At 36.4% G+C, this 18,897-nt stretch overlaps 1 protein-coding gene across 1 annotated transcript in view; it reads right to left on the reverse strand.

Annotated features, from left to right (window-relative positions):
* Window positions 1-795: 795 nt before the first annotated feature.
* Window positions 796-18,897, reverse strand: part of CCDC34 (coiled-coil domain containing 34) — a 37,621-nt gene continuing 19,519 nt past the window's right edge. Inside the window, exons 4-6 of the mRNA XM_061203177.1 lie at window positions 3,746-3,904; window positions 3,043-3,184; window positions 796-1,610 (exon numbers count right to left, since the gene is read on the reverse strand). Coding sequence (XP_061059160.1) covers window positions 1,396-1,610; window positions 3,043-3,184; window positions 3,746-3,904 — 516 coding nt within the window. The 3' untranslated portion in view covers window positions 796-1,395. The remainder of the gene's footprint in view (window positions 1,611-3,042; window positions 3,185-3,745; window positions 3,905-18,897) is intronic.

Consider the following 18,897-nt stretch of genomic DNA (forward strand, 5'->3'; position numbering starts at 1 on the left):
CCAGGAACACAAGCCGATACATGCTGTTTTTTACACACAAGTTTATTGCTACCCTGGCAAATTCTACATTCTCTCTACATAGGAGAATTTGCTCGCATAGAATGAGCACCTGTAAATTTCACCGCATCTAAGAGGTTCCAAGAAGGATGGTCAGGCCACAAAAATCTCACCAATATTTTGACCCAACAAACTCTGACTCCTCCCAAACTGTTCTCTGCTTAGAAGTGAAAAAAATAAAATAAAACCAAATGAAGATGCCTGAATTGAGTGCTCAGTCCTTATGGGGCTCACAGACCCCCAAGAGCAGGAAAAAAAAATGAATTTTTCTAGGTTTCTGACAATATGAATATTCTTCAAAGATCCCATTGCTGTTTCCTGCAGTTGATCAACACCATTGCAGGTTAATCACTAGAAACTTGACAGCTGACTAACCTAGCAGAAACATGAAATACAGTCCAAATAGGAATCACTTTTAAATGAATTTACTGAACTTTATATTGCCCCAACAAATTTTCATTTCTTGATAGCCCACTAAAAAAAGATACAGACTTTTAAAACTTAATAAAAAGCGTTCAGTGCTACTTTAGTAATCCGTTGATACACTATCCTTAACATGTATTTATTAAGATTTTTGATTTCAACTTCAGTAAAATGTCACTCAACATTTAACATTAAAAAATAATGCATTGATATTTCTAATTTCAAAATTAACAACGTAACTAATTATAATGTATAACTATTTGTACAAAGTATAGCAAAGTATAGCAAAATATTAGTGTCTCAAGATTACTACATACCAATCTAAGATTGTAGTCCAAAACAGTGTTTTTAAATTTTCCTTTCAAAACCCAAACTTCATTTCTCTGTTACCAAACATGACTTCAGTTAGCGATTTACAAATATTTACACAGGGAAAGATATACCAAAAGCCATCAACAAAGACTGTTCTTGATTACTCTGGGATTCTAACCCATTTAGATTCTTCTAAGAATTATCTTGAGCATGCAGTTTAGAAATGCTTGTTTGAACGACTTAATCTTACTATGTTCATAAACATAAATACACAACATATAGTATGAAAGAACACATGAAAAATTGTTGCTTTTATTAATATTAGAGGGTAGTTTTAATACAAGCTAAATACAAACACAATTGTTAGATTCAGTCACTTATCCTGCAAAACAATATGCCAAGATCAACGTTGAAGCATCTATAAAAATGAAAATGTATAAAATATCTTCCTCAATTAACTCTAAGGACTCTGTATACAAATGCAAAAATTTGAACTTATCAATAATACATCAAATGTTGAGCTACTAATTGAGCAGTAAAAAAACAATTTCTGATTTTAAAATTAAATAGCTCCAGGTAAAAGCATGTAATTTCCCACGTCTACTATCTTTGTATTCTGCACAGAGTTCCAAGGCAAAGATTGCTTCTGGCTTTATGCATTACCAGAGAGGATGACCTGTTTGGCTGGCTTATCACAGGCCTTTTAGTCTTCTTTCCTGATAGATCCTTCACTTCTTTGGGAGGAGGCACAGGAACTGGTTTCCATGGAATTGGGTTATAAAAGGCTGGTTCTGGATAAGAATTTCCACTGTAAAAACCTAAAATTATTAAAAATTCAGAACAAAACAAGAAGAAAACTTTTTGAGATCAAAGAAACTACATATTTTAAAATTCATAGAAAAATGTTAAAAGGGCAAAAATATCATTGATAAACCAATTTGACTCATTTAAAACTTGAACTCTCAAATATTTTCCAACACAGTAAGTACTGAAGTAAAAATTAAAATATAAATAATTCTAAGCATTCAAAGAACATTAATGTTCAAATCTATATAAATAAAAACTCATAAAAGTTCTCCTAAGAATTAATTTTAGAACCCTTAAATTGAACAAAATCTTCATTTTAACTCAGTCTGGGAAACCGCTATTGTGTACATGTTTCCCCTAGTCGGACACTAAAGTTTGCAGAAAAAAATGTACGTTGCATATGTAGCTAAAGTGAATCAAGATTCTTGTTTAGAACCACTGAAATTCTAAATCACTGTCACTTAATCAGATTTCACAATATCACTGTAATTTTGATAATTAAGAGCAGTAGAGCATTTGCAAAGATGTTTATTAGAATAAAACTTATTTAAATGCAAAAAAGTTAGTAAAATAATCCATTATTTCACCAATTAATTCTAGTCAATATGTATATTCCACCTAAGTTTTAACTTTACTATCCAATCATTTGGTTAAAACCACTGCTTATTACTCTTATTTCAAACAAGAGAACAAAAAAACAGAGCAGACCCTGCTCGGTAGCTGTAATGGATGACCTCTGTGACATGCAGGAGAGGCCTAAATCCTGACAGCAGGAATGTGTCATTCAGACATTGGCAACCCACTTTGACTGCATAGATATGTCAACACACACTTCACCACGATGGTCAAAACAAAGTCTGGAATATGTCCTATTGTGTGAACAAAACAGAATGGGAGTATTTTTAATAATAAATCACTTAAACAAGTGAAGGCAGCTGTCAGCAAGGCATGAGCTTCCAACATGAAGTACAAAGAAAAACATGCATTGCCATTTATAATCAGACCAAGCCTAAAGGCCAACCAGGTCTGTGTCTGGTTCATGTGCTGTCTAGTATTCCACCCTGCAAAAAGAATGTGCCAAAGACACTGGAAGCTCTGCCTCAGAGAGGGTTAGAAAACGGGAAGAAAATGACCCCTTCAATATATCCTGATTAAGGCTTTAAAATCCAAGGAATGTAAGAAAATTTTACTTGTTTCTTAACGTTAGAAATCATTACTTTGCAGTTTTGTCACTATTGCCTTTAAAATGTATCTGGTTTTAGAGAATGACAACAAATTTGTAGTATCTCCACAGGAACACAGTATGTTATAATCTTCCAGAAAATAGTAATTTGAAAGAAAAATGATTTTTACACATTTCTATTTCTGTCAAAAGGAAACATAATATATAATATTCGCTCCTGCAAGCCATATTTATGTAACCCACATAACATAAAAACCAACCTGTGAGTTTTCCATTGGCATAACCATAGCTCTTTGCAGCTGGACGAGGTTTATTTTTTGCATTTTCCAACCATTCCTTAAACTTTTTTTCTGCTATTTCCTTTTTTTCCTGTAATTCAGCCTGCCGTTGTTTTTCTTTTTCCTTAAAATGACAAGACCAAAGAATCTCCAGGGATATTCTGTAACTAAAAATTCTATTCAAATTCTACTGACTCTTTTCCCCAGTAGCTCCCCATCCCAATGGCTTTCTGATCAGAAATACTGAATCATAATTCTATAGAGAGCAAAATTTAACATGATCAAGGATGTGATATGAAGGTGGCTGCCTCTAAACAATAAGACATTAAACCCAAGAAGAAAAAAGCAATTTGCTGTTTTAAAATAGAATAGCAATTTATAATAATGTAATAAAACTTTCCATAAAAGTGCATTGAATAATATTTAAAAGCATAAACAACAATAAAAAGTTTGAACCTGACTGCAGAAATATCAATAGGCTTATTAATACTTCTCAACCTAAGAAAACCACAAATGCATATTCATTTCTGAAGCTTAATCACAGTATAACAAGTAGGGGTAGCTACATGTATTTATATTATGATAAGATAGTGCCAATTTTCTATTAGAAACTCTTTATACAATATAGTTGGCACATGTAAACACGAAAGTCATGTATTCTAACTGATCACTTTAGTGAAAATACCTTTTCTTTCTTCTTCTTCTCACATTCTTCAGCATTTTTTTTCTTTAACCATTCTTCATATTTTTCTTTTGCTTTTTCTTGTAAATGTTCTTTCTCCAGTTCCTTTGCTGCTTTTTCCTCCCTTTCTTTATTAATTTTTTGTTCCCTTTCTTTTCTTTTCTTAAATAAAAATGAAGGAATTTTAATTGGAATATCTGTAATCATCCTCATACAAGTAAGAAGTGTTATATGCAGTAATTTTCTAAACTTCAGTTATCTCTTAAGATAGGTGGTAAAATAGTGGTTGACACAGTGTGGCTTATGAAAATATGTAACACACCTGCACTTACCTGATCAGTTTTAGTCTACCAGCTTGAGTATACGTTTCATGATGGCCATAACAAAGGTCTTGCTTGACAAAGTACACTCAGAGCCTGGGACAGTGTTAAGTAAATAGTAGGTGTTCTATAAAGATTTGCTGAGTAAATTAGTGGACAGAAATTATGACCTATTAGACTGTCCTAAATCTTAATGTTTTTTGATGGATGTTTACCCCCACTCTAAAATAGGAGCCACATATGTACACATTCCCCAGACAATTTGCCAATACAAATACTTGGATAAATTTTCACCATCAAAGAGTTACAGAGCACAAATTTTGGCCCATTAAGTACTGCTATAAGGGCATATACAGACAAATCTCTGGCTATGTAATTCTTATAAGCCTTACACAGACCAAAGATTGGCAAACTATGGCCTGCAGGCCAAATATGGTCCATCAACCACCTGTATTTGTAAATAAAGTTTTACTGAAATGTGGCCACACATTTATTTGCATATTTACTGTCTATGCTGCTTTTGCACCACAACAGCAAAGTTAAATAGTTGCAACAGAGATTGTATGGTCCACAAAACCTAAAATTTTATCTAGCCCCTTGAAGAAAAAACTTGACACAGACTATAAGTCAATGTTTCTTCCTTTTCTCACTCAAAAGATAATCTACCAACACAGCTAAATTCTAAATAACCAATGACATGGTTAGCTCTCTTTATCAAAGGTTTAGAAAATAATCTGCAAACATGAAGTATATGCAATACAAATGCCATATACATCACCCTTCATCAAGCAAAGAAATATGAGCCAAGAAATTCTTCCCTTAAAAGCATCTTGTAGAATACTTTAATACAAGCAATTCAAATAAGACCCAAGTAACGAACATCAGTTACATACAACATATGTCCAGTGCTGTGCAGGAAAGGCGGGTCTTAAAAATCAAAGCACGGGAATTCCCTGGTGGTCCAATGGTTAGGACTCTGTGCTTTAACTGCCGAGGGCACAGGTTCAATCCCTCGTCAGGGAACTAAGATCCCACAAGCTTCGAGGCGAGGCCAAAAAAATAAAAAAATTAAAAAATTAAAGCCCCTGTCATTCCCCAAGTTGCTATATTTCCTTATTGTTGGTCTGCCAATAGCTGCAAAAGGAAATCCTTTCTTGCTGAGAACTCAATATCCATTGAAATAATGCTGGAATTTAACTATTGGGTTAAATTCCACAAAGAAGTTAAGTAATCTGCCCAAGGTCACACAGATGGTAAATGACAGATCACTACGTATCTCTTATATACATATGAGAGAATGCTGAAAACAATTTTTTGCCAATAAATTCAATTTAAATAAAATGTCAAAATTCCTTAAAAATATACCACTTTCCAAAACTGATTCAAGAAGAAATAGAGTAACTGAATGAGCCTCTACTTGTAAAAACAATTCAGAATTTAAAACTTTCCCACAAAGAAAACTCTCGCCTCCAATTGCTTCACTTGTAGAGTCTATCACACGTCTAAGGAAGCAATTACTACACGAATTGTTTTAAAAAACAGAGAAAAAGAGAACGCTTCCAAGCTCATTTTAGGAGCCCACTATTTCTCTAAAGTCCAAACCAAATATGAAAATTATAAGATAATATTAGGAATAAGTCAAGATAACTGCTCTCATCAGAAACATGAAATACTTAGGGATACATTTAAAAAAGATGTATAATACCCCTGTACACTGAAAACAAAAAAAAGAAGAAAATAACTGAGATAAATATGGCCTAAATAAATAGAAAAAAAAATCATGTTTATAGATTTATAATTTGATATTATTAAGATAGCAATTTTCTCCAGAATGATCTATGTATTTAATGCAATCCCAGTAGTATCAGGCACTATTCAAGCAAGCATGATTAGGGAAATTGATAAGCTAATTCTAAATGGAAAGGGTGCAGAGCAGCTAAAACAATTCTGAAATAGAAGAAAAAAGATGGAAGACTTACACTATTTGATTAGAAGAATTTTAAATTCAAGAATTACTATATAAAGCTATAGTAAGCAGATAGTGTAGTACTGGCATAGGATGTAGATCAATTGAACAGAATACAGTCCAGAAATAGACCCAGACATATTTGGTCAATGGATTTGAAATAAAAATGTGAGGGTAACTGAGTAGGGAAAATATTATCTTTCAACACAGTGTTGGAACAACTGTATATCCATACTCCAAAAAAATGAACCTTGACCCTTAACACATAACCAACATTAAAATTAACTCAAAATGCAAATAGGTAAAAGCTGAAATTATAAAACTTCTAGAAGAAAACAATAGAGAATATTTTTACAACCTTGGCATAGGCAAAAGTTTCTTTAATAGAACACAAAACCCACAAACTGTAAAAGAAAAAACAGAAATATGGAACTTAACCAAAATTTAAAATTTCTGCTCTTTAAATATATCATAAAAAAATTAAAAGGAGGAAATATTTATAATACATGTTACAGGACTTAAAGGAATATAAAAAGAATTCTTACAACTTACTGTTAAGACACACAAAATGGGAAAAATTTAAACACTAAACTAAACAAACAAACAAACAAAAAACAAGAGATGTAGAAATGGTCAATAGTGCTAAGGATTGAATTCTGTCTCACCAAAATTCATATATTGAAGCCCTGATCCTCAATGTAACTTTTTTTTCTTTTTTTTAAATTGGAGTATAAGTGGTTTACAATGTTGTGTTTAGTTTCAGGTGTACAGCAAAGTGATTCAGTTATACACAGACATATTCATTACTTTTCAGATTCTTTTCTCATATAGGTTATCACAGAATATTGAGTAGAGTTCCCTGTGCTATACAGTAGGTCCTTGTTGTATATAGTAGTGTGCGTATGTTAATCACGAGGCTCCTGATTTATCACCCCACCCCCCATGTTTCACCTTTGGTAACCATAACTTTGTTTTCAATATGTGTAAGTCTGTTTCTGCTTTGTAAATAAGTTCATTTGTATCATTTTTTAAAAATTTGATACCACATATGAATGACATCATATGATATTTCTCTTTCTCTGACTTACTTCCCTAAGTATGATAATCTCTTGGTCCATCCATGTTGCTGCAAATGGCATTTTGTTCTTTTTTATGGCTGAGTAATATTCCACTGTAAGTATGTACCAACTCTTCTTTATCCATTCCCCTGTCAATGGACACTAGGTTGCTTCCATGTCTTGTCTACTGTAAATAGTGCTGCAATGAACATTGGGGTACACCTATCTTTTTGAATTATGGTTTCCTCCAGATATATGCCCAGGAGTGGGATTGCTGGATCATATGGTAGTTCTAGTTTTAGTTTTTTAAGGAACCTCTATAATGTTCTCCATACTGGTTCTACCAATTTACATTCCCACCAACAGTGTAGGAGAGTTCTCTTTTCTCCACACCCTCTCCAGCATTTATTCTTTGTAGACTTTTTGATGATGGCCATTCTGACCGGTGTGAGGTGATACCTCATTGTAGTTTTGATTTGCATTTCAATGATAATTGGTTATGTTGAGCATCTTTCCATGTGCTTTTTGGCCATCTGTATGTCTTCTTTGGAGAAATGTCTATTTAGATCTTCTGCGTACATTTTTTTCTTTTTTCAATTTTATTTTATTTACTTTTTTATACAGTAGGTTCTTATTAGTCATCAATTTTATACACATCAGTGTATACATGTCCACCCCAATCGCCCAATTCATCACACCACCATCCCCACACCCCTGCTGCTTTCCCCCCTTGGTGTCCATACGTTTGTTCTCTACATCTGTGTCTCAACTTCTGCCCTGCAAACCAGTTCATCTGTACCATTTCTCTAGGTTCCACATACATGTGTTAATATACGATATTTGTTTTTCTTTCTGACTTACTTCACTCTGTATGACAGTCTCTAGATCCATCCATGTCTCAACAATGAGCCAATTTCGTTCCTTTTTATGGCTGAGTAATATTCCATTATATTTATGTACCACATCTTCTTTATCCATTCGTCTGTCAATGCTCATTTAGGTTGCTTCCATGACCTGGCTATTGTAAATAGTGCTGCAAAGAACATTGGGGTGCATGTGTCTTTCTGAATTATGGTTTTCTCTGGGTATATGCCCAGTAGCAGGATTGCTGGATCATATGGTAATTCTATTTTTAGTTTTTTAAGGAACCTCCATACTCTTCTCCATAGTGGCTGTATCAATTTACATTCCCACCAACAGTGCAAGAGGGTTCCCTTTTCTCCACACTCTCTCCAGCATTTGTTGTTTGTAGATTTTCTGATGATGCCCATTCTAACTGGTGTGAGGTGATACCTCATTGTAGTTTTGATTTGCATTTCTCTAATAATTAGTGATGTTGAGCAGCTTTTCATGTGCTTCTTGGCCATCTGTATGTGTTCTTTGGAGAAATGTCTATTTAGATCTTCTGCCCATTTTTGGATTGGGTTGTTTGTTTCTTTAATATTGAGCTGCATGAGCTGTTTATATATTTTGGAGATTGATCCTTTGTCCATTGATTCGTTTGCAAATATTTTCTCCCATTCTGACAGTTGTCTTGTTTATGGTTTCCTTTGCTGTGCAAAAGCTTTGAAGTTTCATTACGTCCCATTTGTTTATTTTTGTTTTTATTTCCATTACTCTAGGAGGTGGATCAAAAAAGATCTTGCTGTGATTTATGTCAGAGTGTTCTTCCTACATTTTCCTCTAAGTGTTATAGTGTCCGGTCTTACATTTACGTCACTAATCCATTTTGAGTTTATTGTTGTGTTTGGTGTTAGGGAGTGTTCTAATTTCATTCTTTGTCATGTAGCTGTCCAGTTTTCACAGCACCACTTATTGAAGAGACTGTCTTTTCTCCATTGTATATCCTTGCCTCCTTTGTCATAGATTAGTTGACCATAGGTGCTTGGGTTTATCTCTGGGCTTTCTATCTTGTTCCATTGATCTATGTTTCTGTTTTTGTGCCAGTACCATATTGTCTTGATTACTGTAGCTTTGTAGTATAGTCTGAAGTCAGGGAGTCTGATTCCTCCAGTTCCGTTTTTTTCCCCTCAAGACTGCATTGGCTATTCGGGGTCTTTTGTGCCTCCATACAAATTTTAAGATTTTTTGTTCTAGTTCCTTAAAAAATGCCATCGCTAATTTGATAGGGATTGCATTGAATCAGTAGATTGCTTTGGGTAGTATAGTCATTTTCACAATATGGATTCTTCCAATCCAAGAACATGGTATATCTCTCCACCTGTTGGTATCATCTTTAATTTCTTTCATCAGTGTCTTATAGTTTTCTGCATACAGGTTTTTGGTCTCCCTAGGTAGGTTTATTCCTAGGTATTTTATTCTTTTTGTTGCAATGGTAAAAGGGAGTGTTTCCTTAATTTCTCTTTCAGATTTTTCAGCATTAGTGTATAGGAATGCAAGAGATTTCTGTGCATTAATTTTGTATCCTGCAACTTTACCAAATTCATTGATTAGCTCTGGCAGTTTTCTGGTGGCATTTTTAGGATTCTCCATGTACAGTATCATGGCATCTGCAAACAGTGACAGTTTTACTTCTACACTTCCAATTTGTATTCTTTTTATTTTTTTCTTCTCTGATTGCCGTGGTTAGGACTTCCAAAATTATGTTGAATAACAGTGGTGAGAGTGGGCATCCTTGTCTTGTTCCTGATCTTAGAGGAAATGCTTTCAGTGTTTCACCATTGAGAATGATGTTTGCTGTGGGTTTGTCGTATATGGTCTTTATTATGTTGAGGTAGGTTCCCTCTATGCCCACTTTCTGAAGTTTTTGTCATAAATCAGTGTTGAATTTTGTCAAAAGCTTTTTCTGCATCTATTGAGATGATCATATGGGTTTTATTCTTCAATTTGTTAATATGGTGTATCACATTGATTGATTTTCGTACACCAAAGAATCCTTGCATCCCTGGGATAAATCCCACTTGATCATGGTGTATGATCCTTTTAATGTGTTGTTGGATTCTGTTTGCTAGTATGTTGTTGAAGATTTCTGCATCTATATTCATCTGTGATATTCGTCTGTAACTTTCTTTTTTTGTAGTATCTTTGTCTGGTTTTGGTATCAGGGTGATGGTGGCCTCATATAATGAGTTTGGGAGTGTTCCTTCCTCTGCAATTTTTTGGAAGAGTTTGAGAAGGATGGACGTTAGCTCTTCTCTAAATGTTTGATAGAATTCACCTGTGAAGCCATCTGGTCCTGGACTTTTGCTTGTTGGAAGATTTTTAATCACAGTTTCAATTTCATTGCTTGTGATTGGTCTGTTCATATTTTCTATTTCTTCCTGATTAGTCTTGGAAGGTTATACCTTTCTAAGAATTTGTCCATTCCTTCCAGGTTGTCCATTTTATTGGCATAGAGTTGCTTGTAGTAGTCTCTTAGGATGCTTTGTATTTCTGCGGTGTCTGTTGTAACTTCTCCTTTTTCATTTCTAATTGTATTGATTTGAGTCCTCTCCCTCTTTTTCTTGATGAGTCTGGCTAATGGTTTATCAATTTTGTTTATCTTCTCAAAGAACCAGCTTTTAATTTTATTGATCTTTGCTCTTGTTATCTTTTTTCTATTTCATTTATTTCTGCTCTGATCTTTATGATTTCTTTCGCTTTGTTCACTTTGCGTTTTCTTTGTTCTTCTTTCTCTAGTTGCTTTAGGTGTAAGGTTAGATTGTTTACTTGAGATTTTTCTTGTTTCTTGAGGTAGGCTTGTATAGCTATAAACTTCCCTCTTAGACCTGCTTTTGCTGCATCCCATAGGTTTTGGATCGTCGTGTTTTCATTGTCATTTGTCTCTAGGTATTTTTTGATTTCCTCTTTGATTTCTTCAGTGATCTCTTGGTTATTTAGTAACGTATTGTTTAGTCTCCATGTGTTTCTGTTTTTTACGTTTTCCCCCCGTGATTCATTTCTAATCTCATAGCGTTGTGGTCAGAAAAGATGCTTGATATGATTTCAATTTTCTTAAATTTACTGAGGCTTGATTTGTGACCCAAGATGTGATCTATCCTGGAGAATGTTCCGTGCGCACTTGAGAAGAAAGTGTAAACTGCTGTTTTTGGATGGAATGTCCTATAAATATCAATTAAATCTATCTGGTCTATTGTGTCATTTAAAGCTTCTGTTTCCTTATTTATTTTCATTTTGGATGATCTGTCCATTGGTGTAAGTGAGGTGTTAAAGTCCCCCACTATTACTGTGTTACTGTCGATTTCCTTTTTCATAGCAGTTAGCAGTTGCCTTATGTATTGAGGTGCTTCTATGTTGGGTGCATATATATTTATAATTGTTATATCTTCTTCTTGGATTGATCCATTGATCATTATGTAGAGTCCTTCCTTGTCTGTTCTAACATTCTTTATTTTAAAGTCTATTTTATCTCATATGAGTATAGCTACTCCAGCTTTCTTTTGATTTCCATTTGCATGGGATACCTTTTTCCATCCCCTCACATTCACTCTGTGTGTCCCTAGGGCTAAAGTGGGTCTCCTGTAGACAGCATATATATGGGTCTTGTTTTTGTATACATTCAGCCTGTCTGTGTCTTTTGGTTGGAGCATTTAATCCATTTACATTTAAGGTAATTATCGATATGTCTGTTCTTACTGCCATTTTGTTAACTGTTTAGGATTTGTTTTTGTAGGTCTTTTTTCTTCCCTTCCTCTTCTCTTGTGATTTGATGTCTATCTTTTAGCGTTGTGATTGGGTTGCTTTTTCTTTTTCATGTGTGTATCTATTGTAGGTTTTTGGTTTGTGGTTCCCAAAAGGTTTTGACATAGCAGTCTATATATGTACAAGACTGTTTTAATTTGCTGGTCTCTTAATTTCCAATGCATTATCAATATCCTGCATTTGTACTCTCTTCTCACGACTGCTGGTTTTAATATCATATTTGTGTGTGGATGATTTCCTACCTTTGCTTTATGTTTGTCTTAACTGGTGAGCTTTCCCATTCATAATTTTCTTGATTCTAGTTGTGGTCTTTTCTGCCTAGAGAAATTCTTTTAGCATTTGTTTCAAAGCTGGTTTGGTGGTGCTGAATTCTCTTAGGTTTTGTTTGTCTGTAAAGCTTTTGATTTCTCCGTCAAATTTGAATGAGAGTCTGCTGAGTAGAGTATTCTTGGTAGTAGGTTTGTCCCTTTCGTCACTTTAAATATATCATCCACTCCCTTCTGGCCTGCAGATTTTCTGCTGAAAAATCAGCAGATACCTTATGGGGATTCCCTTGTATGTTATTTGTTTCTCTTCCCTGTTGTTTTTAATAGTTTTTCTTTATCTTTAATTTTTGTCAGTTTGATTAGTATGTGTCTCATCATGTTCCTCCTTAGGTTTATCTTGTATGGGACTCTCTGTGCTTCCCGGACTTGAGTGTTTCCTTTCTAATGTTAAGGATGTTTTCAGCTATAATCTCTTCAAATATTTTCTCAGGCTCTTTCTCTCTTCTCCTTCTGGGACCCTATAGTGCTAATGTTGGTGCATTTAATGTTGTCCCAGAGGTCTCCAAGACTGTCCTCATTTCTTTTCATTCTTTTTTTTTTATTTTGTTCTGCAGCAGTGATTTCCAACATTCTGTCTTCCAGCTCACTTATTCATTCTTCTGCCTAAATTCTTGTGCTATTGATTCCTTCTAGTGTATTTTTCATTCCAGTTATTGTATTGTTCATCTGTTTGTTTATTCTTTAGATCTTCTCTTTGTTAAACATGTTTTGTATCTCTCAATCTGTGCCTCCATTCTTTTTAGAAATTTTGGATCATCTTTACTATCATTACTCTAAATTCTTTTTCAGGTAGTTTGCCTATCTCCACTTGTTTCAGTTGTTCTTGTGGGTTTTTATCTTGTTCCTTCGTCTGGAACATATTTCTCTGCCATCTCATTTTGTCTAACTTTCTGTGTTTGTGGTCTTCTTTCCACTGGCTGCAGGATCGTAGCTCCTCTTGCTTCTGGTGTCTGCCCTCTGGTAGGTGAGGTTGGTCCTGGGGCTTGTGCAGGCTTCCTGGTGGGACTGGTCCCTACCCACTGGTGTGTGGAGCTGGGTCTTCTCCCTCTGGTGGGCAGACAATGTCAAAGGGTGTGTTTAGAGGTGGCTGTAAGCTCAGTACGGCTTTAGGCAGCCTGCCTGCTGATGGGTGGGGCTGTGTTTCTATCCTGCTGGTTGTTTGGCCTAAGGCATTCCCGCACTGGAGCCTGTAGGCTGCTGGGTAGCGCCAGGTCTTGATGCCAAAATGGCAACCTCTGGGAGAGCTCAAGCCAATCAATATTCTCTGGGGCCTCTGCCACCAGTGTCCTTGCCCCCCCCCATAGTGATCCAGAGCCAATCCCAACCTCCCCAGGAGACCCTCCAAGACTCATAGGTAGGTCCAGCCCAAGCTCCTATGGAATTACTGCTTTGTGCTGGGTCCCAGCGTACATGAAACCTTGTGTGTGCCCTCCAAGAGTGGAGTCTCTGTTTCCCTCAGTCCTGTGGAGCGCCTGCACTCAAGCCCCACTGGTCTTCAAAGCCAAGTCCTCTGGAATGCCTCCTCCTGATGCCAGACCCTCAGCCTGGGGAGTCTGAAGTGGGGCTCAGGACTTTCACTCTTGTGGGAGAACCTCTTCGATATAATTATTTTCCAGTCTCTGGGTCGCCCACCTGGCGGGTATGGGATTTGATTATGTTATGAAAGCGCCTCTCCTACCATCTCATTGCAGCTTCTTCTTTGTCTTTGAATGTAAACTATCTTTTTTGGTAGGTTCCAGTCTTCTTTGTCGATGGCTGTTCAGCAGTTTGTTGTGATTATGGTGTTTTCATGAGAGGAGATGAGCTCAAGGCCTTCTACTCCACCATCTTTTCCAGAATCAAGGGGCTGCTTTTAGTTTGGATGCTTGCTGTCTCTTTCCTCAGCATGGGCTGGCTGTTATCCCCTTGATATGGGGTGTGCAGGTGCAGCAGCCCTTGTGCACTCCCAGGACAGTGTGGGCAGCGCTTGGCAACTTCTTGCGGATCTCGTAGTGGTGGCCCGTGCCTGCCTATGGAGCCCATGATTGCAGTGGTGACTTGAGCCCACCCCCAGAGCTTCTGTAGGCAGTGTCCTGTTGCCTGGGAGCACTTACAGGGAAAGAAGCTCTTATGGTGGTCCTGCCCCTCTCCTCATGTGCCCCTAACAGTGGCACCTTGCTTTTCTGGCAGGCGCCAGCTTCTTCTGAGTACACCCTCAGTTGCCACAAGTTAGCCTCTGCAGACTGTCTCTGCACAACCAACCCCAGTCCTTTCCCTGGGTCTGACCTCTGAGCACCCAGTCCCCACCCGCAGCAACAGAGGAGCATCTCAGGCTGGAGAACGCAAGGTGGTGGTGCCGACCTTCTGTGCAGGTTACTCTCCATTTTGCCTTCTGCTAACCGGTTGCTGTGCTCTCCTCCTAGGCTCCGAAGCTCCCCCTCCATGTAGGCTGATCCCCCACTGGTGAAGGGACTCCCAGGGTGCGGGAACCTTTTCTCCTTCACAGCTCCCTCCCTGCGGTGCAGGCCCGTCCCGATTCCTTTCTATTTCCTTTTGTCCTACCCAGTACTTGGAGGTTTTCTTGTCCTTTCAGAAGTTTGAGGTCTTCTGCTGGCGTTCAGTAGATGTTCTATGTGAATCGTTCCACTTGCAGATGTGTTCTGAATGTTTTTGTGGGAGTAGGTGAGCTCCCTGTCCTACTCCTCCACCATCTTGATCCCCCAGCCTGTAACTGTATTTTGAGATAGGACTTTTAAAGAGGTAATCAAGTTCATAAAGGTGGGGCCCTAATCCAAAAGGACTGGTGTCCTTACAAAAGGAAGAGGAGACATCAGGGATGGGCATGTACACAGAAAAGGCCATGTGAGGGTATGGAGATAAGGCAGTCATCTGCAATCCAAAGAGAGAGGCTGCAAGAGAAACCAAACCTTGCAGACACCTTCATTTTGGACTGTCAGCCTACAGAACTGTAAGAAAATAAATTTCTGTTGTTTAAGCCACTCAATCTGTGGTATTCAATATTTTGTCACGACAGCCCTAGTAGACAAAGAGAATAAGCTTATGAAAAGATGGCAAATATCATTAGATCTCAGGAAAATGGAAATTAAAACAACAATGATATACTACTACACACTTAATAGAATGACAACGTTAAAAAGACTGAGAATCTGGCAAGGATGTGGTGCACTTGGAACTTTCAGACAATAGTGGCAGGAATGTAGAAATGTCACAAGCACTTTATAAGAAATTGCCGAACTGTTTTTTAAAGTTAAACACACACTTACCATACAACCCAGCAATTCAGTCCCTAGGCATTTACCCAAGAGCAATGAAAACAAGTATCCACAAAAAGACTTGTACATAAGTGGTCACAGAATTTTATTCATAATATCCCCAAACTGGAAACAACCCAATTATCCATCAACTAGTGAATGGATAGACAATTTGTGGTATTCCACAGAATAGAATATCACTCAGCAATAAAAAGGAACAATCTTAATACATGAAATATCAGCAATTTTTAAAAACAAAAGAAGTCTGACACAAAGGAATATATATTGAATGATTCTACCTATAGGAAATTCTAGAAAAGGCAAATATAATCTACAGGAACAGAAAGCAGACTTATCCTTCCTTGGAGCTGGGGTTAGTTGGTGGGAAGCAGGGACTGAATGCAAGGGAGCACAAGGTAACTATTTGGAGTGAAGGGAATGTTCTCTACCTTGACTGTAATGCCGGTTTCACAGGTACATAAGCTTGTCAAACCTCATCAAACTTAAAATAGGTGTGTTTTATTGTATGTAAATTATTGCTCAATGAAGTTGATTTTAAAACATCAGACAGGCCCTCTGCAGCATTTAAACTACAGAAGAGAGGATAAAATGCCTTTAGTTAGCAAAAGGAGACCAGAGCAGACATTCAGAGAGAAGTACTGAGAGAGAGTAGCCAGCCACTAAGTGGCTTCAGATTTTCTGGCACTGCAGTTCTGTACCACACAGAGAATAACAATAAATCTTTTTTTTTTTTTTTTTAAGATGATGGTGCCCTGAGAGAACCTTTGTTTCTTCAAACTAAAGGAAACTAACAAACCAACTGACTACTCAAAGTTTCTGAATTTCTATTTTGGTTCCTTCAGTAGTATCTGGCACATAATAAACGTGTTGAATGCATGAATGAATGATGCACTGATGACAGTGTTATCAGTCATACACTTTGCTGATTGGAATTAATGTTTTACATTAAAAAAGCAGTTCCATGGTTTAAAAAAACTGTTTAAAAATAAATTTATTTTTAATTCTCAAACAATGAAGGCAAATGCCCTTTTGCAAAATATGTGGTACCACCCTGTAAAAAAAACAAATCTAAAACATGAATTAGCATGGCAACACAAACGTCAGAGTACCAGCTGAGATAAGCCATTTATTTGAAAAGGATTTAACAATTTATAGCACAATATAAGAAATTAGCTTTGCTAATGGATACATAAATTCTTTTTGTCTGATTTTTTGACAGAACACAGTGAAAATGACTTAGAGAAAATAATGCCACAGATATGTCTAAAATGTGAATGAAGCTGGAAGCAGCAGAGGACCACACACCATGAAATGTAAACAGAGGAGAAAAAAGCTAGATGCCAGACAGGAAGAGAAGAACCAGAAGAGCAGTCTTTACAAATAGAGGTAAGTATAACCAAGACTGAAATAAGAAATCTGATAGTTCTTAAGGCAAAAAAAAAAAAAAAAAAAAAAAAGAGAGTGATCAATTATTCCTTCGTATGCACAGGAATTCTGCAGAATAAGTAAATTTCTCAAGGTTCATTTTTAAACTCTTCTCAACCTTATGGAATCTTGCTTTTGATAATTAGTGATTTATGTCAGGGCAAGCCACTTCCCTCCAAAAGAAAGAAATAATTTTTCTCAAATAATTGGATTAGATCTACTGCCACTAATTAAAACAGAGAATATATCATCTCTACATTCTTAGACAAACAACAACTATGTTTGATTAGCATGGTAAAATGAGCTTAATGGAGTCAGAAGATAAGAGAAGCTTTTAGAGGAGAGAGCATACTATTCAATACATGCAAAACTTTTATTTTCTAGCTATAAACTTCAAAAAAGTATCACTCAAATCTTGGTTGTAGTCACACAGGCTTATTTTGATTTTGGCATTTATTCACAAAGAACTCTTTCTTGTATTATGGGATGTAGCAAACTTAAAAAAAAAATTTACTTCTGAAGTAAAGAACAAATATACTTATGGTTATAACATACACATGCCTAGCCAATTTCCTTCTTATAATACTTGGATGAAGAAAGCTATGTCATCTTCAATTTACTGGAATTATTTACTAGGTACTATTATTAATACCACTAGGCATTACATTCAATAATAGTTAGGACCCAAGAGTTAGAAATAAAACTTTTGTGTTACAACTTAAACATTTGACTGAATTCATAAAATTGGATATTAATAATAAAAGCAGTACCATTCTAAATGTGTAAAAAAAATCACAACAGAAAACAAAGTGACAAGATAAATATTTTTAAAATTTCTAATTTGAGGTCTAATACAAGACTGTATTAAAATTGAAAGGAAAATGAAACGTTTATTCATTCACTCATTTATTCCAAAAACAAATGCTTACTATATTACAAAGCATTATGTTAGTTAGATCTTGTAATGGATAAAAAGTAATATAAAAAGTAACTTAAAAAAAACACAAATAACAAAAAACTCCTATCCTTAAGAGTCTTAATATTACAAGGGGGGGGCTTCCCTGGTGGTGCAGTGGTTGAGAATCCGCCTACCAATGCAGGGGACATGGGTTCGAGCCCTGGTCCGGGACGATCCCACATGCCGCGGAGCAACTAAGCCCGTGCGCCACAACTACTGAGCCTGCGCTCTAGAGTCCGCGAGCCACAACTACTGAAGCCCGCACACCTAGAGCCCGTGCTCCACAACAAGAGAAGCCACCACAATGAGAAGCCCGCGCACCACAACAAAGAGTAGCCCCTGTGAGCCACAACTAGAAAAAAGCCTGAGCGCAGCAACGAAGATCCAACGCAGCCAAAAATAAATAAATTTATTAAAAAAACAAAAAATTTACAAGGGAAGTAAAGACATGTGCATAATACAACTAGCAACAAAATATATCATATACTGCACTGTATTTTGTATCAAGTGATATAAATTAAACAAAGACTCAGAGAAGAAAAGAATTTCCAGCATGTGATCAGCGAATGCTTCATGTAGGAAATACTTTGAGTTGGATAATAAAAGGAAAGGTAGGGTGGAAAATGTGATGAGATCCCATACTGAGGAGATACCATATAAAAAAAAAAAAAAGGAAGTGAGACACAGAAGTGTTCTCAAAACTTCTCATGAACATATATTCCTAGGGGCTGGGGAGCATAGTCCAAAGCCCAAGATTTCTTTGAAATCCACTGTGTATTTTAAAAATAATATAAAATTTATGTTCTACTCTATTAAATATCCGTGCTTGCTGTAACATAAAACTAACATTTTTCCTCTCAAAATTTTCCAGCAACACTAATACTCCAAGAAGATGGGCCATGCTTATCCTGAGTGTGCTCCCCAAAGATGCCAGTCAGAAGCCGACAGTATGGAATGAAGGGCAGCACAGGTGGAAGGAGATGTGGCTCGGAGAGCAGAGAGTAGAAGGTATTTAACCAGCCAGGCTAGAACAGTTCAAATGTTATTCAGAGGACAGTGGGGAATCATGAAAGATATATTTTGAACTGAGGATGACACTTGACTTTTTGGCAAGATTAGTCTGGCAAGGACACAGAGGATGAAATCATATTTTGGGGCATTTTTAAGC

The sequence above is a fragment of the Eubalaena glacialis genome, chromosome 10 (genome assembly GCF_028564815.1).
Source record: "Eubalaena glacialis isolate mEubGla1 chromosome 10, mEubGla1.1.hap2.+ XY, whole genome shotgun sequence".
Lineage (NCBI taxonomy): Eukaryota > Metazoa > Chordata > Mammalia > Artiodactyla > Balaenidae > Eubalaena > Eubalaena glacialis.